General features: G+C 38.9%; 1 protein-coding gene across 6 annotated transcripts; it reads left to right on the plus strand.

The window, feature by feature from the left end:
- Positions 1 to 245: 245 nt before the first annotated feature.
- FAM221A (family with sequence similarity 221 member A) lies at positions 246 to 20810 on the plus strand. Of its 6 annotated transcripts, none has more exons than XM_023512481.1 (8): positions 246 to 325; positions 2293 to 2466; positions 5998 to 6188; positions 8117 to 8323; positions 11991 to 12098; positions 15154 to 15205; positions 20089 to 20132; positions 20717 to 20804. In XM_023512481.1, the coding sequence occupies exons 1-8, from the start codon at positions 261 to 263 to the stop codon at positions 20737 to 20739; spliced, it is 864 nt and encodes a 287-aa protein (XP_023368249.1). In that variant the 5' UTR covers positions 246 to 260; the 3' UTR covers positions 20740 to 20804. The 6 variants fall into 6 exon arrangements, with proteins under 6 accessions (XP_023368249.1, XP_023368250.1, XP_003788554.1 ...); XM_023512482.1 differs by having other exon boundaries at positions 20089 to 20142; positions 20717 to 20766; XM_003788506.3 differs by lacking the exon at positions 20089 to 20132 and having other exon boundaries at positions 15123 to 15205; positions 20717 to 20810.
- The last annotated feature ends 6678 nt before the right edge of the window (positions 20811 to 27488 follow it).

Genomic DNA, 27488 nt, shown 5'->3' on the forward strand with positions numbered 1-27488 from the left:
TGTCTCTTGGGACTAGGAGGAGAATTGCCGGTTGGGGAAAAGGGAGAGGAGACAGCGACAAGGTCTGTCAACAGAGGCAGACAGCATCTTGAGCGGTGCAGACGGTGGCCAGGTGGAAGCGCGCGCCCTGCGCCGTCGCTGCGCGCGCCCGCCGCGATCTGCGGGCTCGGCCAATCCGGAGGCGTGTGGGCGGGGCGCGGCGCGGGGCCCGGGGGTGCGGGCGGACGGCGAGCGCTAGCGCCTTTCGCTTCCCCCCGGCCATGGAGCGCCAGACCTTGCCTCCCGGCGGCGCGGCGGCGGTGGACGAGTACCTAGAGTACCGGAGGTGAGGCTGAGGCTCCGGGACTGCATCCCGCCGCTCCGTGGGGGCGAAGGCCCGGGGCTGGCTGGGTGCCCGTAATCTGCGGACGGCTGGGCGCCGGCGGGCGAGCGCTGGGGCTGTGGGAATCTGTTCCCGGGCTGCTGGGGGAGGCCTACGTGGATGTCACGTTTCTCTGTTTTGTAATTAAATATTGTAGTGACACGCAGTTTTATTCTGTAATAAGAATTTGGAAGCCATTTAAAAGGTCTTTCCTGTCAAAGGATTATTAACTCTAGATTTATGTAAAAGTCCACATTTGTTTTTGAAAATGGCCATCGAAGAAGTACACATCATAAAAGTTGGCAGAGTTCAGATTAATCCAGTAATAGGTATAAAGTGAACTTCCGAACGTGTTCCCAGCCCCGGGCCGCTGGTTTTTGGAGAAAGTCGCAAACTAGTGTAATTTTGGTGGTTCTGGAGAAACTCCCCTCCAGAAACAGGACGAGGCTCATTGCCCTGTGCTCTGACAAAGGATGCTGCACCTTAGGCGATGGGTTCTTTTACCCATCCAGGGTTTTTTGACAGCTGAGAAACTGGGTGAATGGGAATTACTGGCGAGGACCAGCAGGAGGGTGCGGGGTCGAGGCAGGAGGATGTGCGGCAAATGAGAGGTGAGACTGTCATGGCTTGGTCTGGAAAACCCAAGCGAGAGGGACCACTCTGCTTGAAAGAGGTGGGTCCAAATCACCCAGAGGTGTCTGGGCACCTGGGTTCTTCAGCTTCCTGCATTGCCGTTGACTGTCCCGCTGATGGTTTTGGGTATAGAACTGTCTGGAATTCTGAGCTGGAAAGTGAAGATGAAGAGCTTGATGAGTCAGGGAATCCTATCTTTTTTTTTTTTTTTTAATTAAAAAATTTTTTTTAAGAGACAGGGTCTTCTTTCACTCAGGCTGGGGAGCAGTGGACTAATCATAGCTCACTGTAACTTTGACCTCCTGGGAACAAGTGATCTTCCTGCCTCAGTTTCCTGAGTTGCTAGGACTGTAGGCGCATGCTATCATGCCTGGCTAATTTTTAAATTATTTTGTAGGAATAGGGTTTTGCTATGTTCCCTAGGCTAGTCTTGAACTCTTGGTCTCAAGGGATCCTCCTATTTTGGCTTTCCAAAGTGCTGGGATTATGAGCATGAGCAACTGCAACTGGCCTCTGTGTATTTTGAAGAGAAAAATGGGAGAAATACGATTGCAGGACAGAAAATACAATCTAACAATGGTGATAAACTGGAGAGAACTTAGCAGGGCCTGTTTGTTCAGATTCTTCTCTGTGTTCCCATGTCTAAGAAGATAAGCACGTTCCCTTCCTTCAGGTGCAGGGAGGACATTTCTGGAATGAAAATTGTATAAACTGCTTCAGAGAAGAAGAGGGAGGAGAAGATGAGAGTGACCTTCCTACTTCTGCTGTTTTCACAAATGCCAGGGTGCTGTGTTTTGGGGTAGCATGTCCTTAACTCCATCTGAAGCAAAAGTTTTATTACTCTTGTATGCAATTTGGCTATCATCGTGTGCATAAAGTAAAAAAATCAAAAAGTAGCATTTCCTTTGAATATACCAGTATAATTTTAGAATTTAGTATTTTTTTTTTTTTTTTTTTTTTTGAGACAGAGCCTCAAGCTGTCCCCCTGGGCAGAGTGCCATGGCATTACAGCTCACAGCAACCTCCAACTCCTGGGCTCAAGCGAGTCTCCTGCCTCCGCCTCCCAAGTAGCTGGGACCACAGGCGCCCGCCACAACGCCCGGCTATTTTTTGGTTGCAGCCATCATCGTTGTTTGGCGGGTCCGGGCTGGGGATTCGAACCTGACAGCTTAGGTGTACGTGGCTGGCGCCTTAGCCGGTTGATCTATAGGCGCCGAGCCAGAATTTAGTATTTTTAACCTGGGAAATAAGTACTTAAGGCTTAAGAGAAGTATTTTTTGTTGTTGTTGTTGTTGTAGAATTGTTGGTGAGGATGATGGAGGGAAACTTTTTACTCCTGAAGAATATGAAGAATATAAAAGAAAAGTTTTACCTATGCGCTTACAAAACAGATTATTTGTGAGCTGGCGGTCACCGACTGGAATGGATTGTAAACTTGTGGGCCCGGAGACACTGTGTTTTTGTACACATAGGTAAGATAATCTATCGCTAAGTTGTCTAATGATTGATTAGAAAATAAAAAGCTGTAGTAAATCATATCTTGCTTCTATAAGTAACACTGTAATGAGTAACACTTAAAAATAGGCCCTTATTGATTACTGCAGTAGAAATTATCTAAAGCTTTTTTCGGCTGTAATTTTAACATTTCTGTCATAGCTTTTTAGAACTCATCATGCAACCTATCACGTTAAGCAACTCTTCCTTATCATTGGTAGAAGAGATTTGAGTGCCCCTACAACTTTACCAGCAGTCTTTAAGTTTGTCTGGGGCACAGAGTACCTGCATCTCCTGTCACTGGACAAGGTACAGGAAGAATGGATCCTCAGACTGAAGAACCACTTAACAGTTGCTTGAATTGACCCACACCAGTCATACTATATATCTACAAATAGAAGCATTTCTTCTTAAATTTACTAATTGCCCTTCATAACTTAAAGAACTGCTACGTTGACACTTTTCTTTAAACAAACAAAAATCCAAGTCTGCTGCTTTATATCCCACATGGTCACGGTCCAAGGAAAGCACATAAAGGAAAGGAAATACCTGGGGTTCCAGTCACTGAGGTGTGTTGCTTTTATCCCAGGTTTGCATTTTGCTGTATGTTTGCTCTACTTTAAATTGTACCATTGTCTGACAGTTGTAAAATTCAAAAAACCAAGTTGCTTCACAGAAGAATCTTTGAACCTATTACATGATTTCAGGCAACTTTAACTTTCTGTTCTAAGGGAACCATTGAAGAAGAACCACCCCATTCTGATAGCAGTTTCTGGGGCTCTTTTTTTCAAAGGAAAAAAAAAAAGTCTTTCATGAAAGACTTTCTGTACAGTTGTTATTTACAGAGTTGAATTTGCCAAAGGTTGTTACGCAGTTGCTAGGGTGAGTAATGTGTACAGATTGACTATAAGCTTATTTAGCAATCCCAACTAAAAACACTGAGAAGAGGAGTGGAGGATGAAGAATGTGTTGATATCTTTCAGAATTGGAGAAGGATTTAGTAAATTTGTATAGCTTTTGTAATTTGTTCTTGTATAAATTTAGTGCCAGTTTCTTATCTCTGTATCATTCATACGGCATGGAATTGACTCTCAAAATTGAGCCAACCCAACTTCGATGGAGAACTGGTCACTCAGTGGGGTCTCTGTCCAAACTATTTTTTTCCTACCATAAAAGTGATAAATGGTTTTTAAGAAAAATGGGGAATATATAGAAAAGTAGAAGACACTACTAAAAGCCAGCTACTGTTAATACTTTTCACTATGTTTGTATGATTATTTTCCTTTACATAGTACATTTATTGTTAATTATGTGTATGTGTAAAACATTTCGCTATTTTTTCATGACAGAATCACAGATAAATAATTGTACATTGTTATGTAGTAATTACAAACAAGATTTTTAATACCTACTTTATATTCCAGCTAGTCTAGTTGTGCTTATCTCATGTTCCCCAGAGGTGTGAGGGAGCTTCAGGGGTGCGCTAGGTAGAAAGGCAGAGTAGGAGCAGGACAAAGTTTAATTCTGGCTCTTCCTCTTGCTTTAATCAATTTCGATTCCGTTTTATATATTATGGTTCTGTGAAAGATTTTATTTGAAGAAAGAATTTCACTGCTAAAGCATTTGAAAACTGTTGTCTAGTAATTTACTTATCCATTCCTTATGTGTGTGTGTATATACTGTATATTGCTGTTGAAAGTACTGTTGCTAACGCTACCATTATGCACTAAGATTTTCCTATACATGGGACTATTTTCTTAGAATACATTCTCCAAAAATGAACTTTTTGGTTAAAGAATGAATCTTTTTGTTTCTTGAAACATCATTAAATGAGATTGGTACTTTGTAACACTCTTGATGGCATTGTTAATTACATGTAGTTAAAAAAAAAAACCTTACTCGGGGTGGCACCTGTGGCTCAAAGGAATAGGGTGCCAGCCCCATATATCGGAGGTGGTGGGTTCAAACCTGGCTCCAGCCAAAAAATGCAAAAAAAAAAAAACAAAAAACCTTACTCAGGTGGCGCCTGTGGCTCAGTGAGTAGGGCTCTGGGCCCCATATACTGAGGGTAGCGGGTTCAAACCTGCCCCAGCGAAACTGCAACAACAACAACAACAACAAAAAAATAGCTGGGCGTTGTGGCAGGCACCTGTAGTCCTAGCTACTTGGGAGGCTGAGGCAAGAGAGTCCCCTAAGCCCAGGAGCTAGAGGTTGCTGTGAACTGTGATGCCATGGCACTCTAACAAGGGCAACAAAGTAAGACTCTGTCTCTTAAAAAAGAAAAAAACCTTACTCTTTTTGCAGGTGAAAAATGGTATGTTGTTATTTTAACTTGCGTTTCTTAGATTCATATTGAGATTAACAAATATAATATTTTACTGAAGTATCCCTTTCTGAGAAGGGATTGAGTGACTGAGAAAATTACAGTGCTTTCAAAAATATCGATAATTTCTTTTGAAGTTAAAAGTTAAAAATTAACTTATATTAAAATAAATTATAATAATGCATGTTCATTGAATTTATTTCAATTTTAAATAGCAAACCTATGAAAAAAATTTAAGTCATGCACTTTGATTAAAATAGTTTTTATAAATAACTTTTAAAAATAATCTTTGGTTGTGCTTTTATATAAAAGTATCTGGCTGGGCATGGTAGCTCATGCCTGTAATCATAGCATTCCAGAAGGCTGAGGTGAGTGGATTGCCTGAGCTTAAAGGTTTGAGACCAGCCTGAGCAATAGTGAGAGACCCTGTCTCTAAAAATAGCTAGGCATTATGGAGGGTGCCTGTAGTCCCAGCTACTTGGGAGGCTGAGGCAAGAGAATCGCTTAAGCCCAAGAGTTTAAGGTTGTTATGAGCTATGACACCATGACACTATATCGAGGGTGACAAAGTGAGACTCTGTCTCAAAAAACAAAACCAGAAAACAATCTGTAGCAATAATATGGTATTTCTTTGTATTGCTGTTAAACAACTTCTTAAATAACTAAAAATAAAAATCTAAAATAAGAGTGAAGATTTCCTCTAACCAAAGCAACATAGTTGACAGAAATACTGTATGTAGGGGGTTTATTGTCACTTTACCAAAAAGAACAAAACAAAATGATAAAAATAAAAAAAATCATATTTACATTTAAAAGAATAGAAATTAGAGATTGTAATTTTTTTGGGGGGGGGAGGACAGAGTCTCACTCTTGCCCTGGGTAGAGTGCTGTGGTGTCCTACCTCACAGCAACCTCAAAGTCTTGGGTTCAAGTGATCCTTGTGCCTCAGTCTCCAGAGTAGCTGGGCCTATCAGTACCGCCACCATGCTTGGCTATTTTTTTATTTTTATTTTTAGTAGACATGGGGTCTCACTCTTGCTCGGGCTGGTCTAAAACTCCTGAACTCAAGCAATCCACCTGCCTTGAACTCCTAGAGTGGTAGGATTACAGGTGTGAAGAAACTGTAATTTTTGGTAATATCTGTATTGTGGTTATGTTTTTTTTTAATTCATTCATTTTTCTTTAGGTATAAACAGCATAAAACTGACTTTGAAATGATTCCTGAACAGCGCCCCATTGATCTGCCTTGCAGAGTGACTGGCTGCCAGTGCAAGGCTTACCTTTATGTCCCTTTGAATGGTACTCAGCCCATTCGCTGCAGATGCAAACACTTTGCAGATCAGCACAGTGCTGCGCCTGGCTTTACGTGTAATGCATGTGAGTTTCATTATTATAAACATACAAACACAGAATGTTTATGTTTCTCCTTGAATATTTATGTTTTTTCCTTGAATATTTAATGTGCCTTTGTTGAATATTCCTTGAATATTTAATGTGCCAGTTTTATTTAGTTGTAGAGTCAGTATTAAATAAAGAAAATTCAGTGGGTAGATACTCTGATATTTCATTTTTGCAGAAAAACTCAAAAGAGTTATTGTATGTTTGTTAATCATAAACTCTAGTCTCATGTAGTACATATAAATTAAGTAATAGTGATAGGTTTCAAAAAATCACTAGATGTAATCTGACTCAAGTTTTTGAATACTGAGAGTTTGATCAACTAACTTCTACTTACATTTTTTTTTCTTTTTTTTTGAAACAGCATCTCAGTATGTTGCCTTCAGTAGAGTGCCACGGCGTCACAGCTCATAGCAACCTCTAATTCTTGGGCTTAAGCCATTCTCTTACCTCAGCCTCCCAAGTAAACTGGGACTATAGGTGCCTGCCACAATGCCCAGTTTTTTGTTGTTGTTGTTTTAGTTGTCATTGTTTTTTGGCAGGCCTGGGCCAGGTTTGAACCCACCAGCCTGGTGTATGTGGCCAGTGCCCTAGCCACTGAGCTACAGGTGCTGAGCCCTACTTACAGATTTTTAAAAGGCATTTTATAAGTCAAAAGGTTTTTACAATTTGCTTGTATAATTGTCTAAAACACAGGCTGATGGGAAGAATAAAATGTAACATTATAACTTTAATGCTATGTATGCAATAGCACTCTTACCTCAATACCTGGATCCACATCCCAACCTGCACTCCATATGCCCATTCATTCGATCACAGTTTTGGGAATAGGTAAGGCAGTAGTCCAGTTAGGAGATAGTAATTCCAATTGTTTACTTAGTAGTTTGAGTTGAAATCTATGATCAAATATGTAATAAAACATTTTTCATGACAGAGGTAGGAATATATGTGTTTTATTGGCTAAGTATGGAAGTAGATGGATAAAACTTGTTTACTTCTGGGCCTTGGCGCCTGTGCACATTGGTCAAAGGTGTGACTGGGTAAAGATGTTGTTAATTGCATATTCTGGCCTCCATTCCAATATGGCTTGTTTTTTATATAGCAACCTGATTAAGACATAATTTATATACATGCAATTTAACTATTTAAAATATACAATTTAATGGTTTTTAATATGTTAATCAGAGTGAATGTTGTACAACCATCAGCACAATAAAGTATAGAACATTTTTGTTATCCTGAAAAGAAACTCCCTATTCATTAGGAGTCATTCTTTCTCCCCAGACTTAGGTAACCAACAATTTACTTTCTAGTATATGTGTTGCTGAAGTGAACACCCAATAATCTATTTTCTGTCTCTAGGTATTTGCCTTTTCTGAATATTTTCTTTAAATGGAATCATAGACTATGTGGTCATTTGTGATTAGCTTCTTAGCATAATATTTTTGTGATTCATCCATTTTGATGAATCAGTACTTATTTTTATTCTGAGTAGTAGTTCCTTACATCTTTTCTGTGTCTATGGATCAGTCTTCCAGGATAGCTTTTATGGGGAATTGATCTGTAGGGAGGTATCTGTATTTTTTCTTCACCTAGTCCTGGCCACTTGGCTGTCCCTTAATTTTTGCGAAGGCCTGCATTTCCAGGGTCTTCTGTGTACAACACAATTTCTTTTTGTCTTAGTTGGTTTTTCCAATTTTTTTTTTCCTGTGATATACCCCCTTATCATGTTAGCATATTTCAGAAGTAAGAGCAATGGCTGGGAGGAAGTTCATATCCTGGAGATAAGAGTTACAGGGGCTAGAAGATCTAGATTCAGCTGGCTTTGGCCATGCTAAGTGGCTTTGGGATAGACAGCCTAGTACATGTACTTAAAAATATTTAATTCTCTTTACATCTTGCTTCAGGTTCTAAATGTTCAGGATTCCATAGCTGCTTCACTTGTGCTTGTGGTCAGCCTGCATATGCCCATGACACAGTAGTAGAAACTAAGCAAGAAAGATTGGCTCAGGGGAAACCAGTGGGACGAGATGTTCCATATGCAGCAATGGGAGGATTAACTGGTTTCAGCTCTCTGGCAGAAGGCTACATGCGATTGGATGACAGTGGAATCGGTAAGTTACTTAATGATACATGAAGTTTGAGCTTTTCATATGGTTTTTATGTGTGCTAATAATAGTGAAGACTTGTGTTTATTAAGGACTTTATAGCCATCATGTTTTTCCAGAAAACATTCTTTCATTTGATTTTTATTTTTTTATTCTTTTTATTTTTTGAGATAGAGTCTTACTATGTTGCCTTTGGTAGAGTGCCATGTTGTCACAGCTCACAGCAACCTCCAATTCTTGGGCTTAAGCAATTCTCTTGCCTTAGGCTCCCAAGTAACTGGGACTACAGGTGCCTGCCACAACGCCTGGCTATATTTTGGTTGTAGTTGTCATTGTTGTTTGGCAGGCCCAGGCTGGATTCGAACCCGCCACCTCTGGTGTATGTAGCTGGTGCCCTAGACGCTGACCTACAGGTGTTGAGCTTATATCCTGAACTTTTGAAGGTATCTGTATCCATCCGAGAATTGAGCAGGATAGGGGAGCAAAATTTATTTCCTATCTACTTTAAACGTTTCTTTGTGTGAAGATTTAAAACAATTTTATACCAAGCATGCACTTTTTAAAATTAAAAAAGTATATGAATACAAATATATATATATATATATTATATGTAAAAGATTCAAACAATAGAAATGAAGTGGAAAGCCCCCTTGAACACTTCTTTTTACCTAATTCTTTCCCAGAGGATAATTTGTCATCATCATTACTTTTTCTCTTTAGCATACATTTTCACTATTTATTATTTTTTAAACCTAGAAAAATTGTGAAGGCCTGTTGTATCAAGACACACAAATCTACTTCATTCTTTTTCACTGCTGCGCAGTATTCCACTATAGATACAGAAATTTAACCATTTCCTTATTTGTGGCATTTAGGGCTTTTCCTTTTGGCCATTACAAATAATCTTGCCAAGAAAACCTTTCAGCTTGCCTCCTTGTATCTTTGAGTGAATTTGATTCTAAAGTAGATATAGAGAAATAAACTCATTGGGTTGAAGTGCGTTAAATTGTTAAGACAGATTGTCCTCAAAAAATGCTGTGTCTGTTTTTACTTCTTCTAGTGATGTTTCCATTTACTTGTTTCCCTCACATTTAAGCCAATTAAACTTAATTATTTTGCCATTCCAGTGTATGAAATTGTTATTATTTCCCTGGTTTTTAATGAGATGAGGATCTTTGCATATTTATTGGCCATTTCACTTTCTGTGAATTGCCTGTTTGTATCTTTTGCTCTTTGTTTTTATCTTTTGTCATTGACTTAGAGGAAGTCTTTTTATATATTCTGTATACTAACCCTTTGTTGTTTATTCTGCAGACATTTTCTCCCAATCTGTCACTTGTCTTTTAATCTTTAAAAACATTTTTTTTATGCTTTTTAAATTTTGGAGATAAGCCTTCCCTGTTTGAATTTTATAAATATATTCTTCTTCATTTTATTTTAATACTCAATTTTTTATGTTTAGCTTTTTCACATATCTGGCATTTATTTTTTGTGAAAACATGAGGTTGGTATTTTATCACTTAAGTATCTTCACAGTACAGTCATGCATTGCTTAATGATGGGGATGTGTTCTGAGAAATGTATCCTTAGGTGACTTTGTTACTATGCGGACATCACAGAGTGTATTACACTAAGCTAGGTGGTATAGCCTATTGCTCCTATGCTACAAACCTGTACAGCATGTACACATATCTAAATGTAGAAAAGGTATAATAGAAACATAGTACAAAAGATAAAAAAATGGTACACCTTTATGGTCTGGCTCCACGAATCTTATGGGGCCATTGTTGCATATGCAGTTAGTTACTCACAGAAATATCTTATGTGATGCATGATTGTACATTTATAAAGAAAGAAAAATTTCCTCCTCCATTGCCTGAAAGAAGGTGGGGTGAAGAAACAGAGGGAGGAGGGGAAACATAAGATATTTTTGTCCAAATTTCAGGTGTAGAGGAGTGCAGGGGCAAGAGATTTCTACTATATTAGCCATGTACACACCTAGACAGAGACTTCTTACTGGAGTTTAGTTCCTTTTTTTTTTGAGACAGTCTCACTCTGTCCTTGCAACCTCAAACTCTTGGGCTTGAGAGATCCTCTTGCCTCAGCCTCCTGAGTAGCTGGGACTACAGTTGCCCACCACAATGTTCAGCTAGTTTTTCTAATTTCAGTAAAGACTGGGTCTCGCTCTTGTTCTGGCTATTCTCAAACTCCTGAGCTCAAGCAATCCATCTGCCTCAGCCTCACAGAGTATTAGGATTACAGGCATGAGTCACCACACCTGGCTCAAGTTTGGTTCCTTTTTGATGTGAAAAGAAACTGTAATTCCCAGTTCTGAGGGGTTGCTATGAAGGCAGCTGAACTGTGAGGAGTGGGCCTGCAGTGGCATCTGTCAGAGCAGGGGCCAAGGTGATCTCAGAGCAGAGCTGGACGTGTGGGGGATTCAATAGAGGGGTGATGCAGGAGAAGAAGTGACAAGCACTTGAGGGGATCTGTATTTCTTGTGAGAGCAAGTGTTAGAGTATCAGATCTTGGCAGAGAGACCAATTTACAAGTTCCACCAACCTGGAGCATTTGAGATCCATAGGACATGCAGCCACCAGAGCATAGCACAAAGACCTCAGTGGACCTGAGCTCCTTCTCCTATTTTCCCACATTCCCCAGGAGAGAGTAGCTGAGGAAGGGAGGGGAAAAAGACTGATCAGTTGTCCCTGACTGTTTACATTGTAAGATAGGACTAACTTTTAAACCAGTTAGGACTAAAATTTTATTTCCTTCCCTCTACCTGTGGTGTGAGGATGGGGTATTGGAGGAGGGAGTGTTGTGAAGAAAGAACAGTTATAAATTTCCTCTGCATCTTCCTTCCTTTTGGTCCCAAGAGTCAATGTTTTAGGCAGTTGGTCTTTGTGGTTTTTGGTTTGGGGTTGTGGGTATTTCTCATTTTGGTGAAGAAGGAGCTTGCTTGTTTTATTTTTTCACACTTCCTTTGTCATGGTTTCCCAGGAAGGAGGAGAGTAAAAGTATACTTTTTTTTAACCCTCTCCAACCAGAAGTTCCTTATTGCAAATGTCTTGGTTTTGATAGTGTTTTGTAAATTATATTAGGGTTTTGTATTTCTGTGTTGACACACAATTACATTAGTGCATAATATTTTTTTGTATGTGAAAAAGGTTTTAGAAATGTGCTGAGAAATGCAAAAATCCTTTACCTATTTGCCTTTACTTCATATGGTAGTTAAAAAATCTGAATAAAAATTGCTTTTTTGTAGAAAGGATTTTCTGATGATTTTGCTGAGACTCCAATTTATTTCACATTAGAAATAGTAACTGGATGGCTGGGCGCCTGTGGCTCAAGTGGCTAAGGCACCAGCCACATATACCTAAGGTGGCAGGTTCGAATCTAGCCCTGGCCACCAAACAACAATGACGGCTGCAACCAAAAAATAGCCAGGTGTTGTGGCAGGCGTCTGTGGTCCCAGCTACGTGGGAGGCAGAGGCAGGACACTTGCTTGAGCCCAGGAGTTGGAGGTTGCTGTGAGTTGTGATGACACGGTACTCTACTCAGGGGGACAGCTTGAGGCTCTGTCTAAAAAAAAAAAAAAAAAAAAGAAAGAAATAGTAACTGGTGGTAGCCTTTTAAGTAGAGATTTAATTTTCCTTCTCTATTTTGTTCTCAGGTGCACCTTCAGTTGAATTTTTAGAATCTCCAGTTACAGCCATGGATCACCCATTTCTAAAAGCCTTTCAAGCAGCATCTGTTTCTTCTCCTGAAACATTAAAAGATGGTAATCAGATTAAATCGAGAAATACTTTTGGATGTATTAAGTTAGAATATAGGGTTTTGATTTGTTTTATAGGCTTCTCTCCTTTTTTCTATTTATAATCACAATTTGACTTCAAGTGAATCTATCATTTTGTTCTCTTTTATATTAGCCAGGTACTGCAAAAAAGCCAGCAGCTTCATTATGTATTGGGAAATATAGCTAAATCTGAAAATGTTGAGGATTCTTATAATATTAACATACAATTAAGTTTTCAACCTTATTCTGGGTACATGTTGTTGCTCTGGTGTTGGAATAAGAGAGCCCTCTAGTGGGTTCTCTCAAAGGGATGTAACCCAGTGACTACCATGGGTTTAGCAGCATTTATAATTTATAAATTAAGAGCAAGTAGAATTCATTTTGAGCATTGTATTTCTTTATTTCTATATTATATTCTATTTATTCCTTTACACTATTCCTATGTATATATATATTCCTATATTATTCCATATGTATTCCTATAGAATCTCCAGTTACAATATTCCTATATTATTTCAAAGAAGTACTTTGTATGGTTTAGTGGGATTTTTTTTTGAAACAGAGTCTTACTTTGTCACCCTTGGTTGAATGCCCTGGTGTCATAGCTCACAGCAACCTCAGACTCTTAGGTTCAAAGCAATTCTCTTGCCTCAGTCTCCTGAGTAGCTGGGACTATAGGGCACCCACCACAGTGCCTGGCTATTTTTTAGAGGTGGGGTCTCACTCTTGCTCAGGCTGGTCTTGAACTCCTGAGGTCAAGCAATTCACCCACCTTGGTTTCCCAGTGTACTGGGATTGTAGGCATGAACCACTATGCCTGGCTTTGGTATTTGATATTTTAAAATATTTTTAGATGATAATTTGCTTTGTCTGTTTTTTCATACACTGACATTCTTCAAAAGGGATTTGAAGACTGCTTACAAAAACAACATAAAAGTTGTTGTAAGAACTTTGTATGTAATGATAAAATATAGATAGAAATCAGAAATCAAAACTGAAATAAAGGACACAGTTATGGCCACTTCGAGGTTGATGTGATTGCTGCATTAAGCTTCAGTTTTGACTAAGTATAGTGGTGGCCAAGGAGCAGAGGAAAGTGTGGTCATTTAAATACTTTTCCTTATTAGAAGGGTGGAAGCTTAAGTTCCTCAATGCTAATTAATGTTATTCCAGTGCTGGATTTTGTAGAAGTCTATATGGTGACCCTCAGTGATACAATTGCCAAGGTGTCCTCAAAAGGTTTTTTTTTTTTTTTATTTTTAGCAAATGCAGCAGATGGTTGCTTGTTTCTTTTTTTTTTCTTTTTCTTTTTTTGGAGACAGAATCTGGGCCAGGCGTGGTGGCTCATGCCTGTAATCCCAGCACTGTGGGAGGCTGAGGCAGGTGGATTACTTGAGCTCAGGAGTTTGAGATGAGTCTAAGCAAGAACCAGACCCCGTCTCTACTAAAAGTAGAAAACCTAGCTGGGTGTTGTGCTGGGTGCCTGTAGTCCCAGCTGCTTGGGAGTTGAGGCAAAAGGATTGCTTGAGTGCAGGAGTTTGAGGTTGCTGTGAGCTGTGATGCCACGATACTCCAGTTTGCAGCAACAGAGTGAGACCTTTATCTCAAAAAAAGAAAAAAAAAAGATGGAGACAGAATCTGGCTCTGTTGCCTTGGGTACAGTGCAATGGTGTGATCATAGTTCATAGCAATCTCAAACTCCTGGGATCAAGTGATCCTCCTGCCTCGCCTCCCCAGTAGCTGGGACTACAGGTGTGTGACACCACACCTGGCTGTGCTTGTTTCTGGTAATCACTTTTGGTAAGATTGGCAGTATGCCATTTTACCAGATAAATGGTAATATATTATTAAAATACAATGCAGTGAAGTTAAGTCTGCAAGAGACTTAGCTCTAATGGCCCAACATGATACAGGGATAGACCTTGAGTTTCCAGAGAAGTATATAGGTAGCATGTATTCTAAGCAAGCTTTCTCATTTTATTTTTCTCAATTAGGCTTTTTAAAAGATAGCCAACAGAGTATGGTTGTAGCCCAGGGTAACTGTCTGGAGTTAAATGTCTTTTTTTTTGAGACAGAGCCTCAAGCTATCCCCCTGGGTAGAGTGCTGTGGCATCACAGCTCACAGCAGCCTCCAACTCCTGGGCTCAAGTGAGTCTCCTGCCTCAGCCTCCCAAGTAGCTGGGACCACAGGCGCCTGCCACAATGCCTGGCTATTTTTTGGTTGTAGCTGTCATTGTTGTTTGGCAGGCCCAGGCTGGATTTGAACCCGCCGCCTTAGGTGTATGTGGCTGGCACCTTAGCCACTTGAGCCACAGGTGCTGAGCCTGGAGTTATATGTCTTTATGTTACTGATTAAGGGTGAGTTTATATGGTTCAGAAACTAGATGAACAGGTGTTCAGGTTGATATTTTTTTTGGAAACAGAAGTATCTAATGAAGAAATTCACTAGCAATGAAGGTGAACTTTCCCACATATGTCTTGGGGTACCTCTGAGACAACTAGAGTTTTCCTACTGAAGCACTTTTAAATTTCTTCCAGCACACAAACGAGTCCTTGATTAGTTTTACAAAGCAAATACCATGAAAAGAGGATAAAATGTTTTAGTTTTCAAAAATTTTGAAGCAGGTAGTATCATCACTATGGTTGTCTATATAAAGCCTCAATAATTACTTCTATGCATTATCTCGTAAAGTGGAACACAGATTTCTAGTTATAAAATGTAAAAAGCAGTTGGACAAAACCAAGTATACTCTTATACAATAGCGACGTGGTATTATTTAATATGAGCCATCGAATATGGGAAGAATGTTTGCCAATGAAAATTACTTTTGTCCTGTGATTCTATTCTTTCTAAAAAGGAATTAGATAGTAGGACCAGTGATATGTTTAGGCCATTTTTGGTTTGTAAAACGAAACATTATCACCTGACAAGAGGAACCTTTTCTATCTATTTTTTATTTTAGGGGACTATATGATGATATAAATACGTTGATTTTTTTTGCTTGTTAGTAGGTACAAGTAGTCAACTTTCTTCCTTAAGGAGACCTGAAGAGGATGATATGGCTTTCTTTGAAAGACGGTATCAGGAAAGGGTAGGTTTTTCAGGAAATCTATTTTCATTAAAAATTTACTTATAACCAAAACACTGTAGAATTATTGCATATCAAATGTGGAACATCATTGAGAATAATTCTTAAAGTCTTATAGTTGGTACTTGGCCCTGAGGCTTACTTACAATAATTTAGACAGAAATAGGACTAATGAATAACATGAAATATAATTCAATCATAAACATTGACTAAGTACAAAAATAAAATTATCAATAATCATTAGCCCTCAACATAATTGTAAATTATATGTACCTTAAGGCTTTTAAAAAAATACATGTACCTTTTTTATTATTCGAAGACATTTAATTGTTCAAGATTGAATATGTTTTGAATTCTTACTGTGTATCATGTCTTGTCTTTAGAGGCTTTTTGGTATATCCTGATTCAAGTTAAAATTACCCAGTAAGCTTTGAGAAATATAATGAACACTAAACATAAACATATAGTAACAGCTTCCAGGCTTAAACATCTATAGTTTTGATGTGTTCATAGCTTTAAATAATGGTCATTTTCATCAGATAATGATGAAATATGTTTCATCAGTTGTCCACCACAGTGTAAATGCCTTAGGGATGAGAATAGTATTTTATTTATCTTTATATTTTCCCTACTACCTAGTATAGTGCATTATGTGTAATTTTTCAATAAATATTTGTAGAAAGTTGAAAAAATTGTCACAAGGATAATTGTTACTCACTTTCATACATGTCTACTTCTTATACTTTTGATAAATTTCATGGAGGTGTTCACATTTGAGAGTTTTATTTTTGGTTTTTGTTAGATGCAAGAATGTTGGCTTGATCAGGTACTGGGAATAGTATCTTCGCCATATGGCTGAATGTGCATTCTTTTGGATTATTTTCTAGATGCTTTGTGGGCACTGTTATTGGTTCACATAGATAATGAACTCCACAAAAAAAGGCATACTTGTTACTTTTTATTGTATCTTCTGTGTCTCTTAGACAAGACTTGGCTTGCGGAAAAAGGAGAACTTTAAGTAAATTTGCAATCCGTCCAAGAGCACAGGAAGTAAGTTGATGAAAGAGAGTTAGCTTAAGAATTTTGAAGTGGAAAGGGAGCTTAAGAATTTTGAAGTGGAAAGGGAGAGTCCTAGATATGATTTAAGGTAGAGTTAAACAATAGAATTTTTTGTAATGATGAAAACATTCTGTATCTGTGCTGTGTCCATTCACTGTATCTGGCTGTATAAGTCTAAATTTAAACAAATTAAAATTTAATATTTATTTCCTCAGCCACACGAGTCACATTTCAAGTGCTCAGTATCCACATGTGGCTAGTGGCTACCTTAGATATAGATATAAAACATATATTCGTGTAAGTTTGTGCCCCCTCAACTTATGGATATAAAACATATAAAACATATGTCCATTATTATAGAAAGTTCTTCTTGAAAGCTCTGGTCTAAGGGTATCTTAGTCTATTTGGGCTGCTATAACAAAATACTATAAACACAGAAATTGATTGCTTACACTCATAGTTTTGGAGGCTGGAAAGTCTAATGTGAGAGTTCTGGCAGTTTTTGTGTCTGGTGTGAGGGCCTGCATTCTGGTCCATAGTTGGCATCTACTTGCTGTGTTCTCACAGGCGGAAGGGGCATGATGGCTCTCTGGGGCTCTTTTATAAGGGCACTAATCCCATTCATGAGGGCTTTGCCCCTGTGACCTAATCAAAGCACCTTCAAAATCAAAGCACACCTTCTGTTGTGCTTTTGAAATCGAAGGAAGAGTTCATGCTCTAAGATTCTGAAGCAAGGTGGGTTTTTTGAATGGGTAAGATTATGTAAGAGATGAGAAATAAATTAAAATTATATATAATATTAGAAAGCAAATATAGAGTTAGGGGGAAAAGTTACTTACAATTACAATATACTCTCTGAATCACTTCATGAGCCTGTGGAATGCATCAGTAGACATGGTTCCAACTGCTGGGAGGTTTGTCCACAAGCCAGTAGAGAGAAGTTATATGTAACTATAATACACTCACCAAACCAGGGGAACACCTATGCCTAGGCTCATAAGCTGGGAAGTCCCAGTCCCAGCAGTCCATCCACTCCATGGATGAGACTTCATGTCTCTGCTCTTGCCCCCCCCACCCAGTGTTCAAAAGAATAATGCACAAGTGGTTGTGTATAACTCAAATGTGAGGCAGAAACCTGGGAATGTTTATCATCTCTTCTGAGAGAGTGGCCAAGTCCCCCTGAAGGTAGTAAACACACTCCAGACATCCTGAGACCAGGGTGAGGTGCTAAAAGTCAACAAATGAACAAAGATGGGGTCACTCATACTAAGTTTGTTCAACTTTCCTTTCCCTATATCTTCCAAAGGCTCTACCTCCTAATACCAGTACATTGGGGGTTAAGATTTCAACACATGAATCTTGAGGGGGCACAAACTTACACGATAGCAAAGGGAAAGGTATAGTAGGATGTGAGGGATGGGGGTGAAATGATCTGAGTGATGAAAGAAAAGGCTGTTTTGTAGCAGCATCAAGGGTGGGAATTATCAGATCGGTTGCCATTCTTGGGACTTACACATCCATAGCCAAATTTAAGTTTTTGCTCAGAGGTTTATGGGGAACTAGGTTCTAGAATTCCCACTGTCTAGAACAGTGTTTTTCAACTTTTTTTTTTTTAATCTCATGGCACAGTAGAACCTATAGTGAAACTTCCATGGCACGTTTAAATTATGTTCATCAAGAAAAAGACTAAAAAAGGAATATACTTATTATGCTTTGAATTTCTTTCAAAAATAATTTAATTAATGATCTTTAAAAAATTTCGTGGCACACTTTGAGATCCTCTCACAGCACACCAGTGTGCCATGGCACACGGGTTGAAAATCACTGCTCTAGAAGCTTGGGACTGTTGACTGTTTTGTATCTTCCCAAACATGCTCACTGTATCCGTAAACAGGTCATCTGAGGACTCCCAAAGAATACCCTATTGTGAGGCAAAGATTTGAAAAGCTGTAAAGTCAAGGGAGAATAAGGATAGATGATTAGGTTAAGGGTTAGGGAAGATAAGGATATACCTGGTCTAACCAGATGGCTTGTAAATATATCTAGAGTTTATGGATTTATGAGATGTAGTTTATAACTCTCCAGAACATGTTTTATGCATTTGTGGTACAGTTTATAAACTCTGTAGCCTGTGTGATTAATAAGTATAAAAACTAAGAAGCCTAAATCTAAATGATTTTCTGAGCTGATAGGTTCTATACATACTGTCTTGTCTTTTACTCCAAAACCATTTGGATGCTTAGGAAACTGTATCTCTTGACAGTTCAGAGCCTTTTTCAGTTCAGAGCAACGCTCCACGTGTGTATCTTGTTTGGTGACAATTGGCAAGGAGGAACCTATCATTATTGTAAGTCAGCTTTGATAAAGCAAGCCTTTGTGGTAACATAGTTTACCAGTTACATTTAGATATAACTGAAAAGGTGCTTTTTAAAATAAATCAGGTCAAATTTTTTTCCTGTGCTGTAGATGACCTTTGGTTTTTTTTTCCCCAAGAGAGGAGAATTTTATTAAGGAAAGAAGTATCAAAGATCTGCTAGGTACAAGACACTGTGTTCCTGCCAGGGAAAAAAAAAAAAAAAAAAAAAAGGAAAAGAACTAGCAGGAGTATCCAACCCTTTTTCTTCTCTGCCACATATTGGAAGAATAGTTGTCTTGGGCCACACATTAAATACACAAACACTAACAAAAGCTCATGAGCCAAAAAAAAGCTCCATGCATAAATTTTGTGATATCCTCCATCACAGATAAGCAAAAAAAGTCCTCACATAATCTGCATGTGGACTTTAGGCTGCAAGTTGGACACCCCTGCAAGGACATATTTGCAAAGTGCTATTACAGATGAGCAAGTAGCAAATACAGCTTTGGCTTTTGCTTGTTGTTTAGTATCTTTTTTTTTCTTTTTTGATGTTATTACAAATCTAATACTTAGTCTTAAAGGAGAGGGGAAAAAGGACTAGCATTTGTTAAGTGCTTGAGTGCATATATATATATATGTATATGTATATACTATATATATGTGTGTTTGTGTATATATAAATATAAATATGTAATCTTATACCTTTAGAACGATCCTGAGAAGTAGGTATTACTATAACCTTTCTTTTTCACACAAATGAAAAGAAATTGATTCAATTAACTTGCCTCAGATGCTTGATAAATGGCGGAAGGGGGATTCAAATGCTCCCTTATTTAACTTTAAAGCCTTTATAATCTTTGTCTTACAATAGGGTATTCTTTGAGAATCCTTCACATGACCTGTTTATGGCTATGGTGTGCAAGAGTGATAATGAGTGTTTCTTAATCAGGTTGCCAACCAACTCAAAGAGGAGAGAGGGGGAAAATGTGGAAGAGACAGAGGGTAATCTGATTTTATTACCGGGAATTTTTTTTTTTTTTGAGACAGAGTCTCATTCTGTTGGCCCTAGGCTAGAATGTCATGGCATCCATGTAGCTCACAGCAACCTCAAACTTCTGCATTGGAGAAAGAATTTAGCCTCCTGAGTAACTGGGATTCCCTGTGCCCTCGGCAATGTCCAGTTAGTTTTTCTATTTTTAGTAGAGATGGGGTCTCACTCTTGCTTAGGCTTGTCTCAAACTCCTAAGCTCAAGTGAGTCTTCCACCATATCTTCCCAAAATGCTAGGATTACAGGCATGAGCCACTGCACCTGGACGTTGCTGGGAATTTTTATTACTTGCCATTTGATAGGATTGAGTGGACTGGTTTAACCAGGTCTCTGCTAGTTTTTAATCTTCCTGTTACTTTAGAGGGTAGGAGGCCCTGTCTCTATCCATTTTCCCTTATTTTTTCTCTCACCTTCTCTTGCAGGGGTAAGGCAGTGATGCTGCCTCTGGAAATTGGTGTGTGTGAATGTGAGTGGTGGTGAGTAAGAGGCAGGTGGGCATTATGTTCTCTGGGGTCTTTAGTCCTGTGGAAAAGGACGATAAGGAGTCTAAAAAGTTACAAGGCCATAGTTGGGGGTATGTGTGATGCTGCTTTGCTTTAACTGTAATAGAGGAGGGCAAGATCTTTAGGAAGGTAACTGGAATGTAGAAACCAGAATTATAGGAAAGCATCCTTAAAGCATGACCATGTTCCAGAGATAATCCAGGTGATGAGGTGCAGTCTGTAACTTTGTAGAAAATGTGCATAGATAGGCTTTTCAGCTTTTCATTAATTTTTAATTTTAGTAGCAGTTTAAATTAATTCATTCTTTTGTCTAAAGCAATATTCATTTTTATGTTATTTTTATTAAAATGCTTCTGTACAGTTAAAATCAAACCACTTTAACATATGTCGTTAGTCCCTTTATCAAATTGTGGCTTTAGTATTTATCAGCTTAATAACTGTGTGGAAAGGCTGTGTTAATTAAGACATGAATCTAAATAAGATTGATGTACCTTTTTTTCCTTCAGAATGGTTTAAAGATTATTATATCAATATTTTAAATTTGCAGGTAAAAATGGAAAAGAGTGCTAAGCAGAAAGGAAAAGCTCCATTGCCATCTTCTACAAAACATTCATGAAGACGACTGGAGAAGTTAACCCACCATTCAAACATATAATTTTCATGTTTACTTAAATGTAATAATACAGTTTATTTTCTCTCAAATTATTTACTTTATTTACTATATAAATGTCTTTTTTAGGTGTTTCCCTAATTTATTGAAATAAGTGAAAATGTCTTATATTACTTCTTTCAAAATTCATGATTAACAACTTTGTATTACTTTTTCTCTTTCCTGACAAATGAGGTGTTTTTTTTTTTTTTTTTGAGACAGAGTCTCACTATGTCACCCTTGGTAGAGTGCCATGGTGTCACAGCTCATAGCAACCTCTAATTCTTGGGCTAAAGCAATTCTCTTGCCTTAGCCTCCCAAGTAGCTGGGACTACAGGTGCCTGCTGCAATGCCTGGCTATTTTTATGTGTGTGTTGTTGTAGTTGTCATTGTTGTTTGGCAGGCCGGGTCTCTATTCCAACCCTCCAGGTCCAGTGTATGTGGCTAGCTCCCTAAGCTGCTGAACTATAGGCACAGAGCCAAATGAGGTTATTTTTAGTTCAGGCTATTTAAAAATTAAGGATGTTATCAAGGGTTTGAACAGATACATAAGGGCCACTTTTTCATTCAAACATAGTCTTCCACAGTGGTTGGGCGCCTGTAGCCACAGCTACTTGGGAGGCTGAGGCGGGAGAGGATTTGCTTGAACCCAGGCCAGGAGTTTGAGTTTGCTGTGAACTATGATGACACCACTGCACTCCCGTTTCTCACACACACACACACACACACACACACACACATACACAAAAGGAAAAAAAAAGTTAAAATCACTATTTTTTTAATTTTTCAAACTTTGTAATGTTAATTTGTTTTTGAATTAAAACTTTTAAAATTATACAACCATTTTCTAGTGACAGCAATAGATTTTTAAGTTGTATTGTCGCAGTCTACAACTGTATTGGGCACCTCTTAGGTGCCACTTCAGATCTTCTTGGTCCCTCCCCCGCTTAATCCAGTACAGCTTTGAAACAATTCCATGCAGGGTTCTGACAGCTTTACGTGGAAGCCACTTGATGGCACTTTGTTTTGGGCTCATATCATGGCTTTCTTGCTTGCTTTTGCAGGGATTCTCTGATACTGCAGCTTGGGATGTACCCTGAAACCCTACTGTATCATACATGTGCAGCCCAAAGATGTGGAGGAGCTAATGATTTTGGGGTCATCCTTGGAAGCCAATAGATAATAAGAAGCCTGCCTTTCTGTCTGCTGAGACGATGGTTCTAAAATGTGTTTCATAAGGTTCCTCAGAAAATCCCATGGCATTTAGTACCAGATACCCATAACAGTGGCCAACTCAAGAATATGTCCTTTCGAGGTCTGACAGTTAAGTTTGGGATCTTGTCATGGTGCACTTATGTTGACAGCACTGTATAAATAGTAAGGTTTCATAAGCTTGGTATGTCAGTGTTTCACAGCTGTGTTTGTGTTAACATGTGGCAGTATCTTGCTGAGTTGTGTTCATTATTATGTGTTTTTGTGTGTTGTCATGTATATGTTAGAGCTTGAATTAGAACAATGAAAAAACATTAAATTTCTTGTGAAACTTGGCAAAGGTGGAAGTGAAATCAGGGACATGTTAGTCCCAGTTTATGGGGATAATACCAGGAAGAGGACGGTAGTGTACAAATGGATTACATGTTTTTCTGTGGCGAGAGAAAGCATCACTGATGAAGAAAGGTCAGAGTGGTCAGTAGTGAACAGAATTTATGAAAACATTGCAAAAATTCATCAAATTATGTGTCAAAAATTTTGGCTGACTGTGAGAAGCATAGCAGACCAAGTAAACACATACAGAGAAATAGGAGCATCTTTAACTGAGAATCTTGGCCTGGTAAAGGTGTGACTCTTGCATCACAATAATGTACCAGCCCACATGGCACTGTCTGTGAGGGAGTTTTTAGCCAGTTAATAAGTAATTGTATTGGAACATACTCCCTATTTGTGAGTAAAGAAAAAAGTCATTGAGGGCTACCTGATCTGGCCCCCAATGACTTTTTTCATTACTCAAAGGAAATACTAAAAGGAAGACATTTTGATGATATTGAGGTAATTAAAGATAATACGATGACAGCTCTGATGGCCATTCTGGAAAAGGGGTTCCAAAATTGCTTTGAAGGGTGGACTAGGCACTGGTGTTGGTGCACAGCTTCCCAAAGGGGAGACTTCAAAGGTGACCATAGTGATATTCAACAATGAGGTATATAGTAGCACTGTTTCTATGCTGAGTTTGTGAATTTGTTACATCTCATATGTTCGCTTTCTCTTTTTCCCGTTTCCACTATCCCGTCCTTCCCTCTCATTCTCTCATATTGCTTCTCAAATAAATACCTGTTTGAAAACATTTGTCTTATTTGTCTCAGGCTTTGCTTTTGGGAAGGGGGTAAACTCAGGATAAGATGGCTGGTGCCAGGAAGATGGCTGGTGCCAGAAATGACCTTTGAAAGCAAACACTCAGAGTGGGATTCTGTAACCGAATGAGTTACTGCTGTGGATTTGGATGACTGCAGTTTGGAGATGAAGTGTTAGGTTATGAAGTAACTGTACCATTATAGTGGAATGGGTTAGCTATTATTACTTTTGAAGCCTTAAAAAATGACAGAGGCTCATGTTAGCCACTTACCTCAAGACATCTGTGAAAGCCAGAGTCCCCTTGCAGTACGCTTTAAGGAAATTCATTTCCTACATATGCAGGGCAAACTGTTGACATAAGGTCGAAATCTAAAAGTAAGGTGGCAAGGCTGCAAAGGGGACTGAATGCATAGTCTCTATATTCTCCAAAAAAATCAATGTGCTGACAGGAAAAGAAAGGAACTTTAAGTCGTGGTATTGGAACATTTGTGTTGGTGAGCCTGAGAATTGAACCCTCAGGTTTCCTTTGAACCTTTGAGCTGGCTCAAGCAGCATTCTCCTGTCTAGAGAATGACCTGCTCTTGTCTTGAGTGCTTCATCTGTGGCAGCTGCATCACAAGGTAACATTTGTGGCCAGGCGCATTGGCTCAGGCTTCTAATCCTAGCAGTCTGGGAGGCTGAGGCGGGTGGATTGCTTGAGCTCAGGAGTTTGAGACCAGCCTGAGTAATAGTGAGACCCCTGTCTCTAAAAATAGCCGGGTGTTGCGGCAGGCACCTGTAGTCCCAGCCACTGGGGAAGCTGAGATAAGAAGAGGATTGCTTGAGGCCAAGAGTTTGAAGTTGCTGTGAGGTATGACTCCATGGCACTCTACTGAGGGCGACAAAGTGAGTCTCTGTCTCAAAAGCAAAAACAAACAAAAGGTGCCATGTGTCCTTCTGAAGACCTTCCCCTGCTACTCTTTGTTGACTCCATAGTAGTAGTAACTAGGATTAGATCTCAGCATCCCCCAAATTGAAGGATAGGTTTCAATGTTAATGAACCGCAGGTTCTTGTTGAAAAGTATTGGCAGGAACCCAGAAAGCATGTCTGGGAGTAGATGTTGCGGGTGTTGAATAAAGGCCTGCTCTGGGGATGGAATATAAAAAAGGCTTGACAGGAGAAAGCGGCATGGGAGTATTCATGACAGATGGTTTAACGCCCTGTCAAGGATGTCTGGAGTTGCCTTAACACACACACTGCAAGGATGGCATATAGATAAGGTGACCAGACTTCCGCTTTTGGTGGGACAGTCCTGATTTTTAACAATTTGTCACGCATCCTGAGCATTTTAAAAAAGTCCTAGTTTTTGGAAAGAAGGCATGACATGTTAGGTAATTGCCTCAGAAAGCCCCTCCCCGCAAAAAGCCCTTCCTGCCCTTAAAGTTACAACTCCTCCCCTAACACAGGGAGTGGCCTGCTCACCACTGCCTGCTAGTGCTAGTTAAACAAGTGATGGCAACAAATCCGCTAGTCAGATAATTTAGGTAAGTAATTTATTTATTTCATGAATTTAGCAGACAGTACTCATATTATTTATATTTTATAGTGGCGGCAAAAAGTCTAGCGCCGGCCTTGAAAGTGGCACTTACGACTTACGAGGTATCATTATTAAAAAAATATATTGATAAGGAAAAGGTTAAATCTTGGGCATCAGCAAAAATCACAATAGAGAACAAATGGTCAGAAATATTTCATCATTTTGATACAAACCATGTTCCATATAATAATGCACTAAAAATTGTGGGATACGCGCTGTCCTTACCAGGAACTAATGCTGAGACTGAATGCATTTTTTTCCATGGTAAATAAAGTGTGGACATCAGGAAAATCACAATTAAGTATTGAGACTTTGAAAGCCATTTTATGTGTGAAATATAATTTAACAAATTCTTGTGAAAAATTTCATGACATTTTAAACAATGACAGCAATCTACTAAAAAAAATCACTCAAATGGGAAATATGCCAAAGAATAAAATAATACTATACATAATTTTTTAATGCATTATATTTGTAAATTGTATTTATGTTGACATTTTAAAAAGTATTACAATACTATTTTTGTGTTCTATGAAAATTTTTGTTGCTTCATATAGACTAAATTTTTAATTAAAACACCCCCCCACCCCCCGTCAATGGTGTCTCACTTAACTGATGTTAAAATCTGGTCACCTTACATATAGAAGATAAGGTGTAGACTCGGTGCCTGTAGTACAGTGGTTATGGCACTAGCCACATGCACTGAGGATGGCGGGTTTGAATCCAGCCCTGGCCTGGTAAACAACAATGACAACTACAACAAGAACAACAAAATAGCTGGGCGTTGTGGCGGGCACCTGTAGTCCCAGCTGAGGGAAGAGAATTGCTTAAGCCCAACAGTTTGAGGTAGTTGTGAGCTGGGGCACCACGGTACTCTACTGAGGGTGACATAGTGGGACTCTGTCTCAAAAAAAAAAAAGAAGAGGATACGGTGTAAATGCCAGAAATTATCCTTTATAATATTAAGGAAGAGGTCAGAAAACTCAAGGCAGTAGAAATGTTAGAATGGATTTGTTGTTTGAAAGTGGAAAAGCTGCAACAAGACTCTTCCCTGGGCAGGCCCAGGTGACACTCTTAACTAAGGCAATATGGAATGTAATGGAGAAGGGTATCTTGGAAACTGAGAAGACTGGAAGTGGTTGATCTCTACAGGCTACAACTAATGATGGAAGATGTCATGAAACGGAGCTCTAATATCAACATAAAGAGATAATGGGATGCCACTAGAAAACGTTGAAGGCCACTTTGTGGAACTTAACTGTCAGAGGCCCAATGGGCATCAAGGCATGAATGTATAAATAAGATTAAGTGCATGATGTTGCAAGGGGCAAGATAAAAGGACAGCTGATTAGGAAGTTATTTGATTTGTATTAAAAAAATTGAGAACTGGCAAGGAGAAGGCAGACATCAATCATCATAATGAAAAACTACAGTTCCTCACTCAGTTTACAGATCTAAGGCAGTTCAGGTTTAGAGCCCATAATAGTAGGGAGAATCTAGGTCCCTTTGAGTAAGGATGCTCATATATATTTGATAAATATCCCCCTAATCCTTCCCTAACAGGGCAGTCATATACCATCATTTACCAGGGTAACTATGTAGTGGATAAAGAGGAATACTCAGATTTTTCAACCAAAAGTTATAGGATATAGTGTTTGACTTAACATGGATCCCAAAGTACCCAAAAGATCATAATGGTTCACTTATTAGAACAAGGTTTTATGGAAGCCTGGTGATAAATGGAGTTCTGGCCAAAGTCCATTTCACAGTGGGTAAAATGGATCTCATCTTACTCTTTGTTTATTTCTACAGTTCCTAAATATATATGTAATTGGGATACGCACTCCGAAGCTGGAAGAATACTTGGGCCTACAGTGATAGCTCTTGCTTCTTGCCCTGGGCCTTTTTAGATGCTACAGGAGAGTTATTGACCTAGGGCCTCCCTTGACCAATAAGTTATATAGATATAAAGTCAGTAAGGATGTAGAAGACTTGAACAACACTGTGAACCACCCTGACCTAATTGACATTTATAGATAGCACACTCAAACCAATAACAGCAGAATATATGTTATTTCTTTTAGTGCAAATGGAAAGTTTACTAAGATTGACCATATTTTAGGCCATAATACAAGTCTCAATACTTTTAATATGATTTAGATCATCATGTATATCCCCTAGCCACAATGGAATTAAGTTAGAAATCAATAACAGCTCAAAAACTCCAAATATTTGAAAATTATGTATTATATATAAATAATTCAAGGTTCAAATAAAAAATCAGGGCGGTGCCTCTGGCTCAAAGGAGTGGGCGCCGGCCCCATATACCAGAGCTGGCAGGATCAAACTTGGCCCCAGCCAAACAAACAAACAAACAAAAACAAAAAATCAAAAGAGGAATAAAAGTATTTTAATTGAGTGACAGTGAAAACACAACATAATATTTGTGAGATGCAACTAAGGCAATACTCAGGGGGAAATCTATAGCACCAAATGCTTATATTGGTAAACAAAGTCTCAAGTCAGTGAACTCACAGCCTTTACCTTAACTAGAAAAATAAGAGTAAGTGAAAACTAAGATAGGCTCGGTGCCTGTGGCTCAAGTGGCTAAGGCGCCAGCCACATGCACCTAAGGTGGTGGGTTTGAATGCAGCCCTGGCTCGCCAAAACAATGACAGCTGCAACCAAAAAATAGCCGGGCTTTGTGGCGGGTGCCTATAATCCCAGCTACTTGGGAGATTGAG

Source organism: Otolemur garnettii, unplaced genomic scaffold, assembly GCF_000181295.1.
Source record: "Otolemur garnettii isolate 467f Iridium unplaced genomic scaffold, OtoGar3 scaffold00028, whole genome shotgun sequence".
Classification (NCBI taxonomy): Eukaryota; Metazoa; Chordata; class Mammalia; order Primates; family Galagidae; genus Otolemur; species Otolemur garnettii.